Consider the following 15500-nt stretch of genomic DNA (forward strand, 5'->3'; position numbering starts at 1 on the left):
AACTTTGCAACAAAAGGATTTTTTATTTTCGCTAAAAACGAGCTCTACGATCAGATTTATACTGTATGGTACAATTATTTTCGTATTTGTTTTGTTTTTACACTGATGGAATTGGAATGTACTGGTTAACATCCAGTTTTCATAATAAACAACGTTCATGTATCATGTATGAACCATTGGAAAACATAATTTATAGACATTTCAAGTCGAAGTACGATGAGAAAAAAAATGCTCGACGATCGCGATTTATTGGATAAACATAATTTAATATCTACAATTGTAATCGTTGATAAGCACGAGTTTCGGGCACATCATACATTCAATTTCTTTCTTTTTTTTTCTTTTTTGTAACTCTTTTCTCTAGTCTTGATCTTGAAACTCTTGTTCAACGGAAATTCGAGGCGAAATCACAAGAACACAAACTTGATCTTGACTCTTGATTACGATTTCTTACTCGACAATGTACAGAAATTTATCGTCGAACGAAAGTAACGTATTTTAGACGCTCAGCGATGTTCGTGAGTTCATGTAAAACTGGTGGCCTGACAAGAGAAATGTTAAGATGTAAATACACGCAGCTATCCAACAGTTGAAAGCATTTTGCATGTATCCTCTGTCAACTGCTGTATAGAACTCCTTTGCTGACTCGAAATGCTTTCCTTCCAGTGGCAAATCCTCTATGAGAGCTACGCTCCTCACATAAAAGAAAACACCCATCAAGAGCTGCAATAATGAAAATCCAGATGGTAGAAGACATACATAAATTATGTCATTTTTAAAAAAAAGACATTTGGTCATAGGCATATGGAATATTTAATCAATTCATGACAGATTGTATACAATTTACTAGATTCCTTGATAATATCAGTTTTCTGAGAAGTAAATCGCTTGCCAAATATGAAATTCAAGATCTAAGGAATAACAATTTTTTTCATATTCTACATGGATTACATTTACTTTTTATCGTTGCACCACTGAACAGAAACAATAAAATTAGTAATATTTTTTTGATGAAACCTCATGAATGTCACTCTGGTTTTTAAAATTTGTAGAGATGAATGTATTGAATTCGATAGAAATCATACTTGAGTTCAATCAGGAATTGAATTTTGTTCAAATTTTGGAAACTTATCAAAACAGAACATAAACATCGACAATGCAAAATGGGAGCAACAAAGAATTTGCAGAAGGCCACGAAAATCGAATAGGACCATGCAGAACTACATTCATAAAATTCGGAAGTGAGAATTTCAATGTCACGAATAATCGTAATTCAATATCAGTTGGAAATAAGATGAGCATAAAAATGGGCTCAACGCCACTGCAATTACGATGGATTTTTTTGGATTTTTCGTTGACAGAAATTTTGTCGGGAAACGGATAAAAATACTCACGAGTTGTATGATCCCCCAAGCAGAAACAATCAAGCCGCAGAGGGCATATTTAGGGCCACACACCTTCATTCTGTCTGAGAAGGGAATTCACAATCCTTTCACAATTTTTGGAAAATATGTGCGTTTTTTTTTATTTTCTATTTTTTCGATAAATCAGAGCGAGGATTGTGCCTCGTTACGCCCCAGACAGTCATATGATTGTAGTTCATCGATTCGGAAGGCTCCGAAGTAAAACTCCCTATGGCTCTACAGTTTAGCTATTTATTTCTAAAATTTGGCAAGAATGGCTTGAAAACTCCCCAGATCAAAACTGCAAATCGTAATCGTAATTGATTTACGCTTAATTATCTACTAAAGGAAACACTCTATTTATATACATTGAAGTAAAGAGTTACAAGTGCGTCACGATACGTGACTCCGTATAGACACGTCATAATTGAATGATTCGGTTGTAAGAGCTCTCTCAGCAAAGTTGCACAATGACGAATTTAGTATAATCGATGTACAAAGCACACACTACAGAAAATCAGAGATGACAATTGACCTTGAATTTTATATTCATTTTTTTGATAAATTATATCAATACACCCATATTGTATGATAAAATGTGGTAGAGACAAAAAAAGATCACTTTAATCATACTTTTCTTCTGTAGCATATACTACATCATTTTTCAATTTTCATTACATCTTTATTACTAATTATTTCATAATTTACATTCCCTCTTCTAATTTATAAGCAACGATAAAGTATGTTGAATAAATTAATTGGATTATATACATATATATAAATGTACCCAAAATGATTTTTCCGTTTCAGCAACCATACAAATTTGCTATTCACTTTTTTTAGACTAGTTTTCAAGACGAACTACTTCGTGTTGAATTATTAAAACAAAAGCGAATTTCAATTATTTGATGATGACTCATTTGTCATTAATAATATTCATTATTTTTGTATTTGGCGGGCAAAAAAAATTGACAGATATCTCTCTCTCGCTTGCTAGCTACGAGAAAGTAGTGTGACGACATGATTCATACTTCCTGCTGTTGTCGGCCCTGATTCATGGGACCATGGTTGACCGACTTGGTTAGTTCGTGACTCTTTCGTCTTTCTTTCTATTTATAAAATTGATAAATATTCATCGATTATTTGTCGTATTGATAAATCTCATCGAATTCGCAATGATAATATTGTACAAATGGGAGAAAAAAAATTAATCATAACCGATCGCGGAGCGTTTTGAAATCGTGGCCCTTGCGAGTCTCTCCTATAGGCGGCTGTTCGTGGGCTGTGTTTTTGACAGCTATCGTCTCCGTGTTTGAGTGGATTGATCCTACGTTCAATCAAATTGTTTGACTGTCGCATTTTCCAATCGTGAACGTTTTCATCCTTTGTTTTTCCTTTATAGTAAAAAGTGGTGAATTTTTTTTCTACAAGGCTCAAACTTAAGTTTTATTTACAAGCATTATTCTGTGTGTTAACAGTTAACAGCGAGGCCAATGCCAGGCGAATTGCAATGGTGGAGAACTGCTTCGGCAGTTCGGGACAGGTGAGTCTTAGCTCTTTTTATATATCGAATGACCCAAAAATAAATTGGCCTTTTTTTATTTAACCTGAGCTTCGTAATCAGATTCTTTCTCAATATTTAGAAATTTTTCGAAATCTGTTGTTACCACGATTCAGCCATATTTCGAGACAATCGTCAACGTTCTATATATTTCGGGCTAACTTGAAAATAATTAAAAAATTTTACAGATGTAATCAATAAATAAAAACTTAATCTAAAAATAGTTAAAATCAAACAAATATAGATGCACATTTGAATACAATTTGCACATAAATGTTCTTGCCTCATTTCAACTATTAAAAAACTATCCATTCAAATTTTACAATTTTCCTCAGCAAGTTAATAAATACCTTATGATGAAATGATTATTTTTTAGTATCGTTGTTTAAATGTAGCTCGTTCTTTTGCCAAATCATTTTACCATACAATTTTATAAAATTTATGAGAAATATTCAGACTACTTCAACGTTATCCCATACTAAATTTGAAACAAATTTACTATTTGCAGTTTTAGATGTATTTAACCAAAGATTTTAGTATCTCCCAGGGAGCATATTTTTATATAATTTCTCATCCACTACTACAGTTCTAGACCATACTTTTTATACCAATATATACCAATACTTTTTAAAAAAATCTCGATCACTAAAAAACATACTTGAATTCACGCAAAGAGAAAACTAGCATTTTAACTGATAAAATGTTGAGATGCGGCAATGCAATGCCGTTTCTTGGTAAAAACATTACATTCACTTGCCATTTCTTTGTACATTTTAATAAAATGGGTATATTCACCAAGTTATAGTCAAACTTTGGAACATAAATAGAATGATTGCTTCTTAAATATAACTGTGGTACAAAAACCATATCGAGCATAATCCACTGGATTCAGTGCAGATATTTGAAAAATGTAAAATACAATATTGCAACAATGTAGATAAGCTCTAGTTTCTGAATTTTTCAGTCTCTGGCTGTACCAGGCAGAGTCCTGGTGGGAGAGGGTGTCCTGACTAAGATGTGTAGAAAAAAGCCAAAGCCGCGGCAATTTTTTCTCTTCAACGATATACTCGTTTATGGCAACATAATGATCAATAAGAAAAAGGTGAGTAAAACCATCAGAAATATTAGTATGATGTGTGTAAACTTTAAAAAATAACACTTGCATAATTTGATCCGAAACAAAACAGTACAACAAGCAACACATAATACCACTGGAGGAAGTAAAGCTAGAATCATTGGCAGATGACGCACGTAAGTACTCTCAAATTTCATTGACTAAGCAAGCATTTGTTCATATGAGTTTCTTATTGCATCTTATTGCGCCACACAGAACCAAATTTTGTTTGCTCTTCTTGATTTATTGTCACTTATTCATCATTTGTCACGCCATTTCTTCTTGGGTCCCTCGTCCCACGGTTGTTCGACCCATTAAATTGTCGTTGTTTGTAGAGTTTCGAAATGGGTGGCTCATTAAAACGGTAACAAAGTCGTTTGCTGTTTATGCTGCTACCTGCACAGAGAAACAAGAGTGGATGGCGCATATAACAAAATGCATTGAGGATCTGCTCAGAAAAAGTAAGCATATTATTTCCTTAAAAATGAATAATGCAAAGATATGGTTCCTCTTACAAAAGCTTTTTTCACAGGCGGCAAAAAACCTGTCGAAGTTCATGCGGCTGTTTGGGTTCCTGACAACGAAGCCACCATCTGTATGCACTGCAACAAGACACAATTCACCGTTTTGAACAGAAGGGTAATTACTTTTCTAGTGTCATTCGTTATTTGCTGTAACAATGAAAAAATTATTCGAATTCGAAATTATACATTCGAAAACGTGCGAGAGACATAATGAGTATTCCCAAAATGACATTACAGTAAATATGCAGTATGATTTGAATGATTTTTCTTGCAGCATCACTGTCGACAATGCGGCGAAGTCGTTTGTGGTCCGTGTAGCAACAAAAAAATGGTACTACCAGGACAAGCAAACGGTAAAGCGGTTCGCGTGTGCCTGCAGTGTTACGATGCTGCGAGCAAAGTAAAAGCTACGGCGCCCCCGATTACGGATATTCTCAATAACACCGATCAGCAGCGCAATTCTGCCGATAGTTCGGGTGGAGACAGCTCCGGGGACGACGAGGAAGGCAATAAGGAAGAAAATCATGATGAGGTGAAAATAAACAATAACAAAATGATATTTCCTCTCGATGTTGGTGGAGGTGTATTAGGAAATAATTCAAAAGCATCAAACGATCTTGATGAATCAATCATTGATTTTATTTTACAGCCAAAATTCTACTCTACCCTGCCTCGATGAAGCAGCCTTGAAATCTCGACCAAACAACAAAAACAACAATAAGACTATTAAATATTATACAAAGTATTTTTGGAGATGTACAACCCGCATTCGAGCCTGTATTTACGATAACCACGGTCTCAGGAAGACAATCTATTTTTTTGTTTTTTCTTCTCATCACGTATATACAACGAACGATGAGGCCCTAACTCGACGTAAGTTTAACAAGTAATTTTCATAAAAACATGCGTAGCCTTGATAACGAAATCCTTAAAATTTTCACCACCCCCTGGAAACCGCCGACGTAACGGCCAAACTTACGATCAATTACCGAAATTCTCAGAAAAAACAAAATAGCATTACATATTCTTGCTACATTATGTAATACTGAATTTTATATACGTAATACTTGGTGGGACGATTTTTTTGTAATTTCTAAGCTGACATGCCAGTTTGTGCCTTCTATACGAAAAACAAACTTCAACAATGTTTCCCTGCAACATATTTAATCAAAAAAATTCATATTTTTCGCTCTGAACGGTTTTCCGAATTCTTTTTCTCTTCGAGTGAGCTCTCGAAAACTCTGATACGGTAATCTTACGAGGGAGTTTTGTAACGAACATTTGTATTTGTAAATAATTGAATAATCTTGTACCGCAGCGCGTTAACTCCGAGTTGTATTGTCCAAAATTTGATATGTCAATTATAATTAAAAATTGGATTGTAAACTAAACAAATTTCTCTTATTACTATTCTTCATAATCACATATAAAATTATTATTGAAAAATAGGGTCTTCCCTAGACAAAATCATTCAGGTATTACATTTTGTAAAGATTTTTAGCCTGAAAAATGAATCTAATTGTCATTTAATTCTTCAGGTAAAGCCCGCTACACACGGTCAATAATATTGCACAATAAGTTTTTATGGTGTGTAGTGCGCCATAAATTTAAGATAGCTCAAACTTCTGTTCAATGATTGCACAATGTTTCAATACTACATCTACACGTTCAATAATATAGTGCAATCTCCCTATATTGCGCAATATTATTGACCGTGTGTAGCAGGCCTAAGAAGGATTGATGAAAGAAAACAAAAAACATTGTGTACGAATTATAGAAAATTATTATTATGTGTCACGAGATCAAGGCAAGCCGGTAAACTATTATCCTGCCAAAAAAGTCTGTACTCTCTTGGAACGACAGTTTGAAAGTTTTTGCTACAGCCTCTTTCTCTAGTTCAAATCGCTGCAGTTTATTTGTATCTTCTGGATAAAAACACTGCACAACACTGAGGTCTTTGAAGTTTGATCCTGCCTCTAAATGACAGTCTTTTCCGGCGAAACCTCCTTGGAATTGGATTTCTAAAGCCGTTAATTTGCATTCTTCTTTGAAATCAATCAATATCCATTGTGGAGTACCCTGCAAGTATTTGTTTCTATAGTATTCATAATTTGTTATACACTTTGGGAGAATTTAACTAAACATAATTAGGAATTTTTGTTTGAAAATGGTGAAAATCTAGAAATTTCAAGAGAAAAAATGCAACGGATAGTTCAAGAACGGTTGAGTTGATTCTTCAGATGATTTTCAAAATTTTCAGTACCCAATAAAAATTTTTACAGAAAGTTGATTTTCTGAAAAATGTTTAAGAAATTCTCAAAACCTTCATAAATGTGACCTCTAGAACTTACTGAATCGGAGTTCCAGCACGTTTCGTCGCAATCATCGTACAAAAATTTTTTTCCATAACTACGGACATCTTTATTCAGAACAGAACTAACCCTGTGAGGAAAAAAATCAGTAAATTATAAAACTGTAATTTGATTACGATTTTTCGCAATGAAATCAAAAGTTTTAAAAAAGGCATCGCTCCGCGTTAAATTTCTTCGTATATTAAAAAATTATTTTTCCTGTTTTAACACATGATTCGTGAGTATTTACCCAACAAACACGTGTAGACACACTCACCGACAATCAAATGATTTCTCTTTTAGAAGGTAAGTCATCGTTTTAGGAATGAAAACATCAACGGATTATGAAGTTCTAGATTTAAATCGAGTTTTCATAACTCGTTATCATATAAAATAATAAAACTTCGTTATTTTTCAAAATAATTCAGATGGTAGAACTCAAATCTGTCAAACCTTCGCCATCCGTGATAAACAAATATACAAGAGTGAACAAATTATCTGGAATATTTTTACCGGAAAATACTCTCAAATTCCTACAGATGGCGTAGATTTTACCTGCTACAGTCGGTAACGTAGCTTTCTGTGATTCAAATTTGTTTTAAAGAAACACACGAGGGCCGCGATAATTAATTATTAAGGAATTTTATTTTTTTTTAATGATCTACATACTCGAAGAAAATTGTTTTGTCAAAATACAAGTATTTGAAACATTCTATCTCAAATATCAATCGTCAAATAATATAGAAGAGACCAAAATTTGATGATCCCTTTCCCATTCGAGTGTCACGTGGTACAGCTGTCACTTCTGAAAGAAATCAATAAAGAATAACAACTTGTGAAGCTATAAACAAGTTAAACAATTATAAATCGCAGTGCGCATTACTTTATTGAATCGACAAGGTTCTATATAATTATTCTCAACTAACAAAGTGTATTATTTTTTCATCCTGATTTAAATAATTGGACAGCCTCGTTGATCGCGAGGCTGAAGTGTTTTCAAAAGTCGAAAAATACAAAAAATAAAAAACATGGACGACTTAACGTTCGGCTCGCACAGGTAAACAAACAACATCATTTCATTGTTTTTCGATAATCATGAAAAATGACTTCCGAATTTGATTGTTACCATTAATTGTATTCAGATTGGTACATCTCGATTTGAAAGGAGCTCCACCAAGAGTCTCGTATTTCGAAAAGGTTATTTTTCCATACGATACAGTTTTAGCGCAGCTTTTCTGACATTTTTATCTATCATTCTGACTCATAATGTTGATCGCCATGAATATTCTTTGGTCTGCATGACTTTTTCAGTTGTTTCCATTATTAAGAACATGGGGTGCTACGGGACTTCTCATAGAGTGGGAAGATACGTTTCCTTACTCTCGAGAATTATTGCAAATAGGAAGCAACAGTCCAAGTGTAACTGCCAGTGGATATACAGCTCAAGAGGCCCGCCAAATTTTACAAGTGGCCGGAGATTGCGGTTTGGCAGTTGTACCACTTGTTCAGACTTTTGGCCATCTCGAGGTAAATCAATGATAATACTTTTTCTTTCAATAAATATTCCTCCTTGGAAGTGATTTTACTAGTCAGAAATTTTTTTTCAGTTTTAAAAGAATTATTAAAAGATATCTTTTGTTTTGAAGTTCATCATAAGAGTATTTGATATTTTTCTATTCATGCAAACATAGCAAAAAATTGTACTGCAACTTATCTCAAATGCAAATAATATGTGTTTTCTTAATCACTAGTTTGTGTTGAAACACGAAGAATGGAGATCCCTTCGAGAAGTAGAAAATTTTCCAAGCTCCATTTGTCCATCAAATCCAGGAACATTGTCGTTGGTCAAATCTCTAATACGTCAAATAGTAAATTTTCATCCAGACATTCAGTACCTACACATAGGAGCTGATGAAATATGGCATTTGGGTTTGTGCCCGACTTGCTCAAAACGTGCTAATTCCTCCAAAAATGGCAAATGGTCGTTGTATCTGGAGCACGTGGTGTCAATCGCTCAATACATCAAAGAGACTTATCCATGTCTAAGAATAATCGTGTGGGACGACATGCTGAGATCCATAGAATTACAGGTTTTGAACGGTATCTTCATACAAAAATTGTAGTAATCTTTGAACTCGTGCTCTTTTGCTAAAAATTTCTTCCTTTTTTTCTTATTTACAGAATATTATATCGGGAAATATGTCGAACCGATGATTTGGCACTACAACTCAAGGGAAACATTCAATTTGCCACGAGGTAATTCGTTTGACAGCTAACGAAAAATCGATTAAAAAAATGTTAAAATTTTCAGAGCTTTCACGAATATTATGAACGTAGGTTTTCCACAATATCCATTTCAAAAACTGTCGAATTACGCACTTTGCAGATTTATGGACTAAGTACAGCGCGGTTTTTCCCCACTTGTGGGCGGCGACAGCGTTCAAAGGTGCGACCGGCTCTTGTCAACAAATCCCTGTGATAAGTCACCACATAAGTAATCACGAGAGATGGCTCGAAGAATTGGGAACCCACGGTAACAAGGTTCACGAATTTCGCGGTGTCGCTTTCACCGGATGGTCGAGATACGATCATTATGCAACAATGTGTGAACTTTTACCAACCGCAATACCGTCACTCGCTTTGTGCATCAAAGTTTGGCTACACGGATATTCTGAACAGACTCATATCGAAGTAGCCAAAAGTCTTGGATATGTGGATCACAGATTTCTACATATTAATCCACAATTGCGCCCGGCTCCGATTCCCAGCAATCTTCAATATCCTGGCTGGCAAGTCACCGGTGGAATCGAATGGTTTCTTAATTTAAAAACCAAATACGATCATATCGTCAATAACGAACAGTGAGTAAAAATTAAACAATAATTAAGTATCAAAAACGTTATTTATGTTTATGATGCACTAATACGTAGAAAAACTGTTTCACTTGTGATTACTTTTCAGGATAACAACGTGGATGAACCCTTGGCAAGTCGCAAATAATTATACAAATCCCATGCAACTCGAAAGCCTCCTCGTCGCGTTCTCAGAGTAAGTTTTCTCCGAATGAAATTATATAGAAACCAATTAACAATCGTTCATATATTTGATTTTTTAATGAATTTTTTTTTATTTCAGTATACTTTTAGAGCTCTCTTCGTTGGAAGCGTACTTGAAAGTGCAGATGGAATCTGTGTTTTTTCCGGCTATGGTAGACGAATGGACAAGCTCGCATTTGCACCCAATGAGAAGTCGACTTTCGGAGCTCAAGCAAACGGCCGATAATCAAATTAAATTGAACAGCAGATGTTGAAAATTCTCTCTTCAAAATGGAACATTGAAAATTGACAAGAAACACTATATTCGCTCTGAAAATAATTAGAAAACTCTTAGATCTCAGTAAATTTGGGGCACAATTCGTAATATAGTTTGATATTCATGATTTCGAAGACACTTATTTTGGGCAATCTTAGAATCCAAACGCCAAAGATAAATTTATTTTGAAAAACATCGTAAAGAAATTTCGCCTCCTGGCATTCCATATAAAATACAAAACAAGACACAGTCGGTTTATGGAACGATGAATGAGAATAATCATCAAATAATAATAAAAACTTAAACGGACTGACAGCAATTTTGACGTGTTTGTCTATTTTTTTCATAGCTATCTTCAGTACGATAGAAAATAAGTTGTTTTTGTAACGAATGTTTGGATAATATGTCAAATTTGACAGTGATGCTAAAAATTAGATAAAAACATGATATTATCATGTTTGAGTCGAAGGAACACGATGAACAGGAAGCTCTCAAATTGGATGAGTGTTACAAGGAAGCTATCGAACGTGTTACACCTCTTATTATCGCATTGAACCTTTCACAAGACAGATACCTCTGTCATGCTTGGCTCAAAAAATTAGCTGAACCCAGGAACCCGCGATCTCTTCGAAATAAATACTTGGGTGAACTTTACAGACACCTAAGAAATGGTTCTATCGACGGTATTTTCGCTAGCCCACCGCCGACCGGTCCATTGTTGCCTCTTCCAAAATGCTGCAGCTGTGAGGTATAAGTCATTACATTCGGGGTTGGGCCACTCGTTTCTCAGTTCAAAAATTTACCGCATAAAAATACAGAAAAATTGAAGCATCGCTGTCTTTTGAGCTGAATTTATATTTTTTGAATTGTATATTTCATTTCAGATCACTGCGAGTTCTTCAATGAGCGAACTTTCCGACGTGAGTCGTATCATCCTTCACGATTCTTCGAAATCGATTATCAAGCACAGGAACAGAAGTTTTTCAGGTGTTCCATCAAGTGACTCGAGCTCGACGAATTGCACCTGCGAATTCAAAAATTCACCAGCTCGCTACTGCGCCAAGCCTCGACCCAACAGACATGCATTCCTTGTCTATAAAAAACGAATTGAAAGCCTAATTACTCACGTTCATGATCTTCAAGCCGAGAAGGAACGCTTAAAACGGAGCTTATGTCAATCTAATCGAAATTGCAATTTTAATGAAAATTCCAAAAATTTGACTTCGACGATTGAACAATTAACTGTGGAAATTACGACGCTAAAGACAAAGTGAGAGTTGACAGATTTGGTACATAAAAATGCGCGAAAATATAGCTGCATATTTTCATACATTTTTTCCTCATCGTTAATTTTGTTTTGTTCAATATTTTTCACGAGCAAGGCTCGTAGAAGTGAATAATATCAAAGACGAATTGGAGAAAAATCACCGAGAAATCATAGAACAATACAAAAGCACGATGAGAACAGAGTTCGATCATTTGAATTCACGGTTACAAGAGACCCGCTGGAAAAATGAGGAATTGAATGAAAAAGTTGCATTGATCAGCGGTCAACTGGAAAACATAATGCTGGAAAAAGTAAATGGAATAACAATTTTGTTTTCAAAAGTTATCAGAAAGTTATCCTCCTTTTTTTTTCATACACCAGAAGGAAGAATTGCGCACACTTGAGGAAAATTTCAAGGAAAGACTGGAAACGATACGACTGCAGAGCGAATCCGAATTGTTGGAAAAAGAGAAACAATTATCTTTGAAGAATGAGGAATTAGTAACAAGAGAAATATTTTACAGAGACGAAATCGCATTATTGAACGACAGAATTCACGTTTTAGAGGACAAGCTTGAAACAAAAATTGAAAATGTATGAACGAGAGATCTGAAATTCGAATTTATCAGCATACTCTAAAGCCAAATTATTTCAATGAAATGATTTCCCTTAGGAGGATGCATTGCAGTCTTTTTTGAAAGAACAATGTAGCACGATGAAAGAGGAATTTTTGAAAATGAGGAACGACATGGAAGTGTCCGCTCGGAGTGAGAATCAAACATTGATCGATAAAATTTCATCGTTGAAAAAAATCATTATGAAATTAGTCAAATCAAAGGAGAAACAGAGCATCGAATTTGAAACGAAAATGGCACACGTGCTGAAGGCAAACAAAACCTTTGATAAATATTTGCTGATTTATTTCTTTGAAAAATATTTATTGTTATATTTGTTCTTGTCAGACGAAAGATTTGGAGATAAAAAATTTAGAGCTCCAACTGCAGGAACAGCAAAACGAAATATCAGCTACTTTAAGCACGGAAAAACAATTCGAATTGGACAGTCTGGTGAGACTTCTCGAAGAGCGGTACAAAGCACTTTTGGCAGCGACTGATGCAAGCGTAGGGAATCAAAGGCAAAATTTTCTCAAAGTATGAAGAATATTTATGGAATATACAGAAAATAATTAGACAAAACCGATAATATTGATGAAATACGAACAGAATTTATTGAAAAGTTTTTAATAATTGTGAGAATTCTTATCATTTCCAGAAAATAACGTTGCTCGAGAGTCAAGTTACTTGCATGAAGAACAATCTTGTCGAAGGTGATTCATACGTATGAGATTTTACTACTACCATTTTTTTTATTTTATTACCTGCACTAAAAGAACGTTTAGAGAAACAATTGTTTTTCGAAATTCAAGTAAGTCGTTGCTGAAATACAAGCATTTTTGTCGCAATTCTGTGTCCTTGTTTGAATTTTTTGCAAGTATTGCATTTTACGGAAATATCAGATGGCGCGACAGATGGCGCGGCTTGACGACGCCATCTGTCGTCAATTTATTCGTAAAATTTCTCTTCGATCCACAACATGGCCTAAAAAAAAAAACACGTGTGCGCGCACCGATGAGAATAGACGAAGAAGACGAAGCCTGAGTCGCCTGAGTCCACACGTGTATTGCGAGCAAAAGCGGTGTCAAATATTTAAAAAAAAAGCTCTGCTTGCATATAAAAGCTGGAGGATACATTCAATTAGTTTTTGTCGTTAGATCATCGCAGTCTTATAGTTCAAGAAAAATGCCTAGTGCGAAGAGGAAACGACCAAACATTTTGATAACTGGTAAATCTTTCTGTTCATCCCCGAGATACTTAAGAAGAGGAGCTTGCCTCAATTTGGCGTAAAAAAAGTGCATTCCGAGATTATTTTACGCCTGACTTTTTTTATCGAATCGTGTCGTGATTACGAATCACGAATAACTGTCATGAAATGTTCAGACGTTCCTAAATCTTCAAAAATCTCCATGAATTGAAAATCAATACATAACGACAGACGCGCATGAGTTGACGATGAGTTGCGAATCAATCTTATTTCTCTATCTGGTAATTTTTGTGACATGTTTTCCAATTCCGAAATTGCGACAAAAAGTTTTTTTTGACTGTCCTTAAGGCACACCAGGTGTCGGAAAAAGTACCCTTGCTCGTCAACTAGCCGAAAGGACTGACCTTGTTTGGCGAGAAGTTGGTAAATTGGCGTTGGAAAACGAATGTTTTGAGGAATATGATGAGCATTACAAATGTTCGGTCCTGGATGAAGATAAGCTTATTGACTGCATGGAAAATTACATGAGCGAGGGAGGAAACGTAGTGGATTATCACGGCGCTGATTTTTTTCCTGAACGGTGGTTCGACATAGTATTTGTCCTCAGATGCGATAATACCATACTTTACGATCGTTTGACCAGCCGTGGATACGAAGGAAAAAAACTGGAGGACAACATAGATTGCGAAATATTCCAGACAATACTCGAAGAAGCTAATGCATCTTACAGAGAAGAAATTGTCCACGAATTGACAAGCAATAACGAACAACAGATGAATGAGAATTTGGCAAGAATATGCAGCTGGTTGGAAGAGTGGAACAAAAATCATTCGTAAACATTTTTATGTGATAATATTGATATTAATAATTATAGTAATTAGACTAAACGTTTCAAAGGTGTTTGTATATGTACATTCGAATTAAAATCTAATAGAGTAAACATTTGTACAAATTTGTTGCCCTCAATCATCTACTATGCCTAATTCTTGTTTGAGCTTCTTCAACCTACTCTGTACACTAGTGTAATATTTCATTTCCACCAGTATCATTTTTCCCCTCTCAAAATCACCCAGCTTGAAGGCGGCAGAAACTTCTCTGAAAGATTGATAAAATATTATCAACATTAGATAACAATTTTCTTTCAATTGAGAGGATATGCACCTACAAGGTATCAATACAAATGAAACAAAAGATCCTTTTTCTGTAAATTACTGCAGCTGGTATTCTAACAACCTATATCCCTCTTAGGTGTATACTCCTTGTCAAATTTTCCATTGGATAAATTAAGAGGTCCAGTTAACTAATTGAATAGAAAAGAAAAGTACTGTGAGAGCTTGTCCAATACAGCATTATTTTGGTCCATCAATTGCACTATTTTTTCCTTGTCCCTGGAGGCCTCTTCAACCTTTTCGTTGAGTTCCATAATTTCCATGAGGAATTCAGGATTGAGATTCGTAGTACCTTCCGGTATTGTCATATTTTTCAGCCTCAAGATGTACAACCCTCGGCTGAGAGGATGTGAGAGCGTGTTATAAGCTTTGTTGATCAGGGAGGATATATTCTCCGATATGTGTTTTTCTTTCTAAAATAATCAATAATGTAAAAAAGATTAAGTTGTAGATAACAATGGTAGGACTTGCCTCAGTTTTGTTGTTGAACCTGTCTGGATGCAATATATTCTGCAAATCTCTATATTTTTTATGCAAATCTTTGCTGTCGAGATCATAGCTCTCCTGGATACCGATTATTTGGAAATAATTCAATTTTTCAGGTGGCTCTTGAAGGGCTTTGCACTTTTGGCAAAAAAACTCAGATTTGAAGGGATAGTTGCATTGCCAACATTTGACTGGGCTGTCACTCGAGTAAAGCAATTTTCCGGGTAATTTAGAGCGAAGTACTTTGTTATTTATTAAGTACTGATTATTGTAGAATCTCGAACGAATTCCTTGATCACGGGAGATTTTCGGCCAATTTTTCAGTGCAAAAAACAAATTCGAACCAATAAATCTAAGACACATTTTTGACGTCCCTGGAGTGAGGGAAAAAAAATTGGTAAACAGACAAACAGCTGTTCGACACGCGCTTTTGCTCGGTGAATTTTTCCTGATTTATCGACAGTCAGCAATTTTTAAGTCGGTATATAAAGA

At 35.0% G+C, this 15500-nt stretch overlaps 7 protein-coding genes across 9 annotated transcripts; 5 read left to right on the top strand and 2 right to left on the bottom strand.

The window, feature by feature from the left end:
- Window positions 1-2405: 2405 nt before the first annotated feature.
- rush (rush hour) lies at window positions 2406-5993 on the top strand. Of its 2 annotated transcripts, none has more exons than XM_043423669.1 (8): window positions 2406-2483; window positions 2882-2946; window positions 3929-4066; window positions 4152-4215; window positions 4483-4539; window positions 4611-4717; window positions 4877-5134; window positions 5252-5993. In XM_043423669.1, exons 1-8 carry the CDS (start codon window positions 2468-2470, stop codon window positions 5279-5281), a joined length of 735 nt encoding a protein of 244 aa, XP_043279604.1. In that variant the 5' UTR covers window positions 2406-2467; the 3' UTR covers window positions 5282-5993. The 2 variants fall into 2 exon arrangements, with proteins under 2 accessions (XP_043279604.1, XP_043279603.1); XM_043423668.1 differs by having other exon boundaries at window positions 2411-2483; window positions 4414-4539.
- Window positions 5994-6367: 374 nt separating this feature from the next.
- Window positions 6368-7422, bottom strand: LOC122413371 (nuclear receptor 2C2-associated protein). The gene is made up of 3 exons (XM_043423670.1): window positions 7231-7422; window positions 6954-7044; window positions 6368-6681 (listed from the first exon to the last, which is right to left on the bottom strand). The coding sequence occupies exons 1-3, from the start codon at window positions 7266-7268 to the stop codon at window positions 6397-6399; spliced, it is 414 nt and encodes a 137-aa protein (XP_043279605.1). The 5' UTR covers window positions 7269-7422; the 3' UTR covers window positions 6368-6396.
- Window positions 7423-7729: 307 nt separating this feature from the next.
- On the top strand, window positions 7730-10584 carry LOC122413418 (hexosaminidase D-like). The gene is made up of 8 exons (XM_043423744.1): window positions 7730-8010; window positions 8096-8150; window positions 8265-8480; window positions 8705-9053; window positions 9135-9209; window positions 9340-9814; window positions 9915-10001; window positions 10089-10584. Exons 1-8 carry the CDS (start codon window positions 7982-7984, stop codon window positions 10261-10263), a joined length of 1461 nt encoding a protein of 486 aa, XP_043279679.1. The 5' UTR covers window positions 7730-7981; the 3' UTR covers window positions 10264-10584.
- A 113-nt stretch (window positions 10585-10697) lies between these two features.
- Window positions 10698-11551, top strand: LOC122413424 (uncharacterized). Its single transcript, XM_043423752.1, has 2 exons — window positions 10698-11013; window positions 11150-11551. Exons 1-2 carry the CDS (start codon window positions 10720-10722, stop codon window positions 11537-11539), a joined length of 684 nt encoding a protein of 227 aa, XP_043279687.1. The 5' UTR covers window positions 10698-10719; the 3' UTR covers window positions 11540-11551.
- A 172-nt stretch (window positions 11552-11723) lies between these two features.
- LOC122413428 (centrosomal protein of 83 kDa-like) lies at window positions 11724-12913 on the top strand. Its single transcript, XM_043423757.1, has 5 exons — window positions 11724-11843; window positions 11914-12126; window positions 12206-12418; window positions 12495-12683; window positions 12805-12913. The coding sequence occupies exons 1-5, from the start codon at window positions 11724-11726 to the stop codon at window positions 12874-12876; spliced, it is 807 nt and encodes a 268-aa protein (XP_043279692.1). The 3' UTR covers window positions 12877-12913.
- A 256-nt stretch (window positions 12914-13169) lies between these two features.
- Window positions 13170-14293, top strand: Ak6 (adenylate kinase isoenzyme 6). Its single transcript, XM_043423753.1, has 2 exons — window positions 13170-13374; window positions 13702-14293. The coding sequence occupies exons 1-2, from the start codon at window positions 13332-13334 to the stop codon at window positions 14187-14189; spliced, it is 531 nt and encodes a 176-aa protein (XP_043279688.1). The 5' UTR covers window positions 13170-13331; the 3' UTR covers window positions 14190-14293.
- Window positions 14180-15499, bottom strand: Hsc20 (iron-sulfur cluster co-chaperone protein HscB-like protein, mitochondrial). Of its 2 annotated transcripts, none has more exons than XM_043423751.1 (3): window positions 14994-15493; window positions 14679-14935; window positions 14180-14448 (listed from the first exon to the last, which is right to left on the bottom strand). In XM_043423751.1, exons 1-3 carry the CDS (start codon window positions 15369-15371, stop codon window positions 14316-14318), a joined length of 768 nt encoding a protein of 255 aa, XP_043279686.1. In that variant the 5' UTR covers window positions 15372-15493; the 3' UTR covers window positions 14180-14315. The 2 variants fall into 2 exon arrangements, 1 of the variants encoding a protein (XP_043279686.1); XR_006261544.1 differs by having other exon boundaries at window positions 14243-14448; window positions 14587-14935; window positions 14994-15499.
- Window position 15500: the final 1 nt, after the last annotated feature.

Source organism: Venturia canescens, chromosome 7 (assembly GCF_019457755.1).
Source record: "Venturia canescens isolate UGA chromosome 7, ASM1945775v1, whole genome shotgun sequence".
NCBI classification, from domain to species: domain Eukaryota; kingdom Metazoa; phylum Arthropoda; class Insecta; order Hymenoptera; family Ichneumonidae; genus Venturia; species Venturia canescens.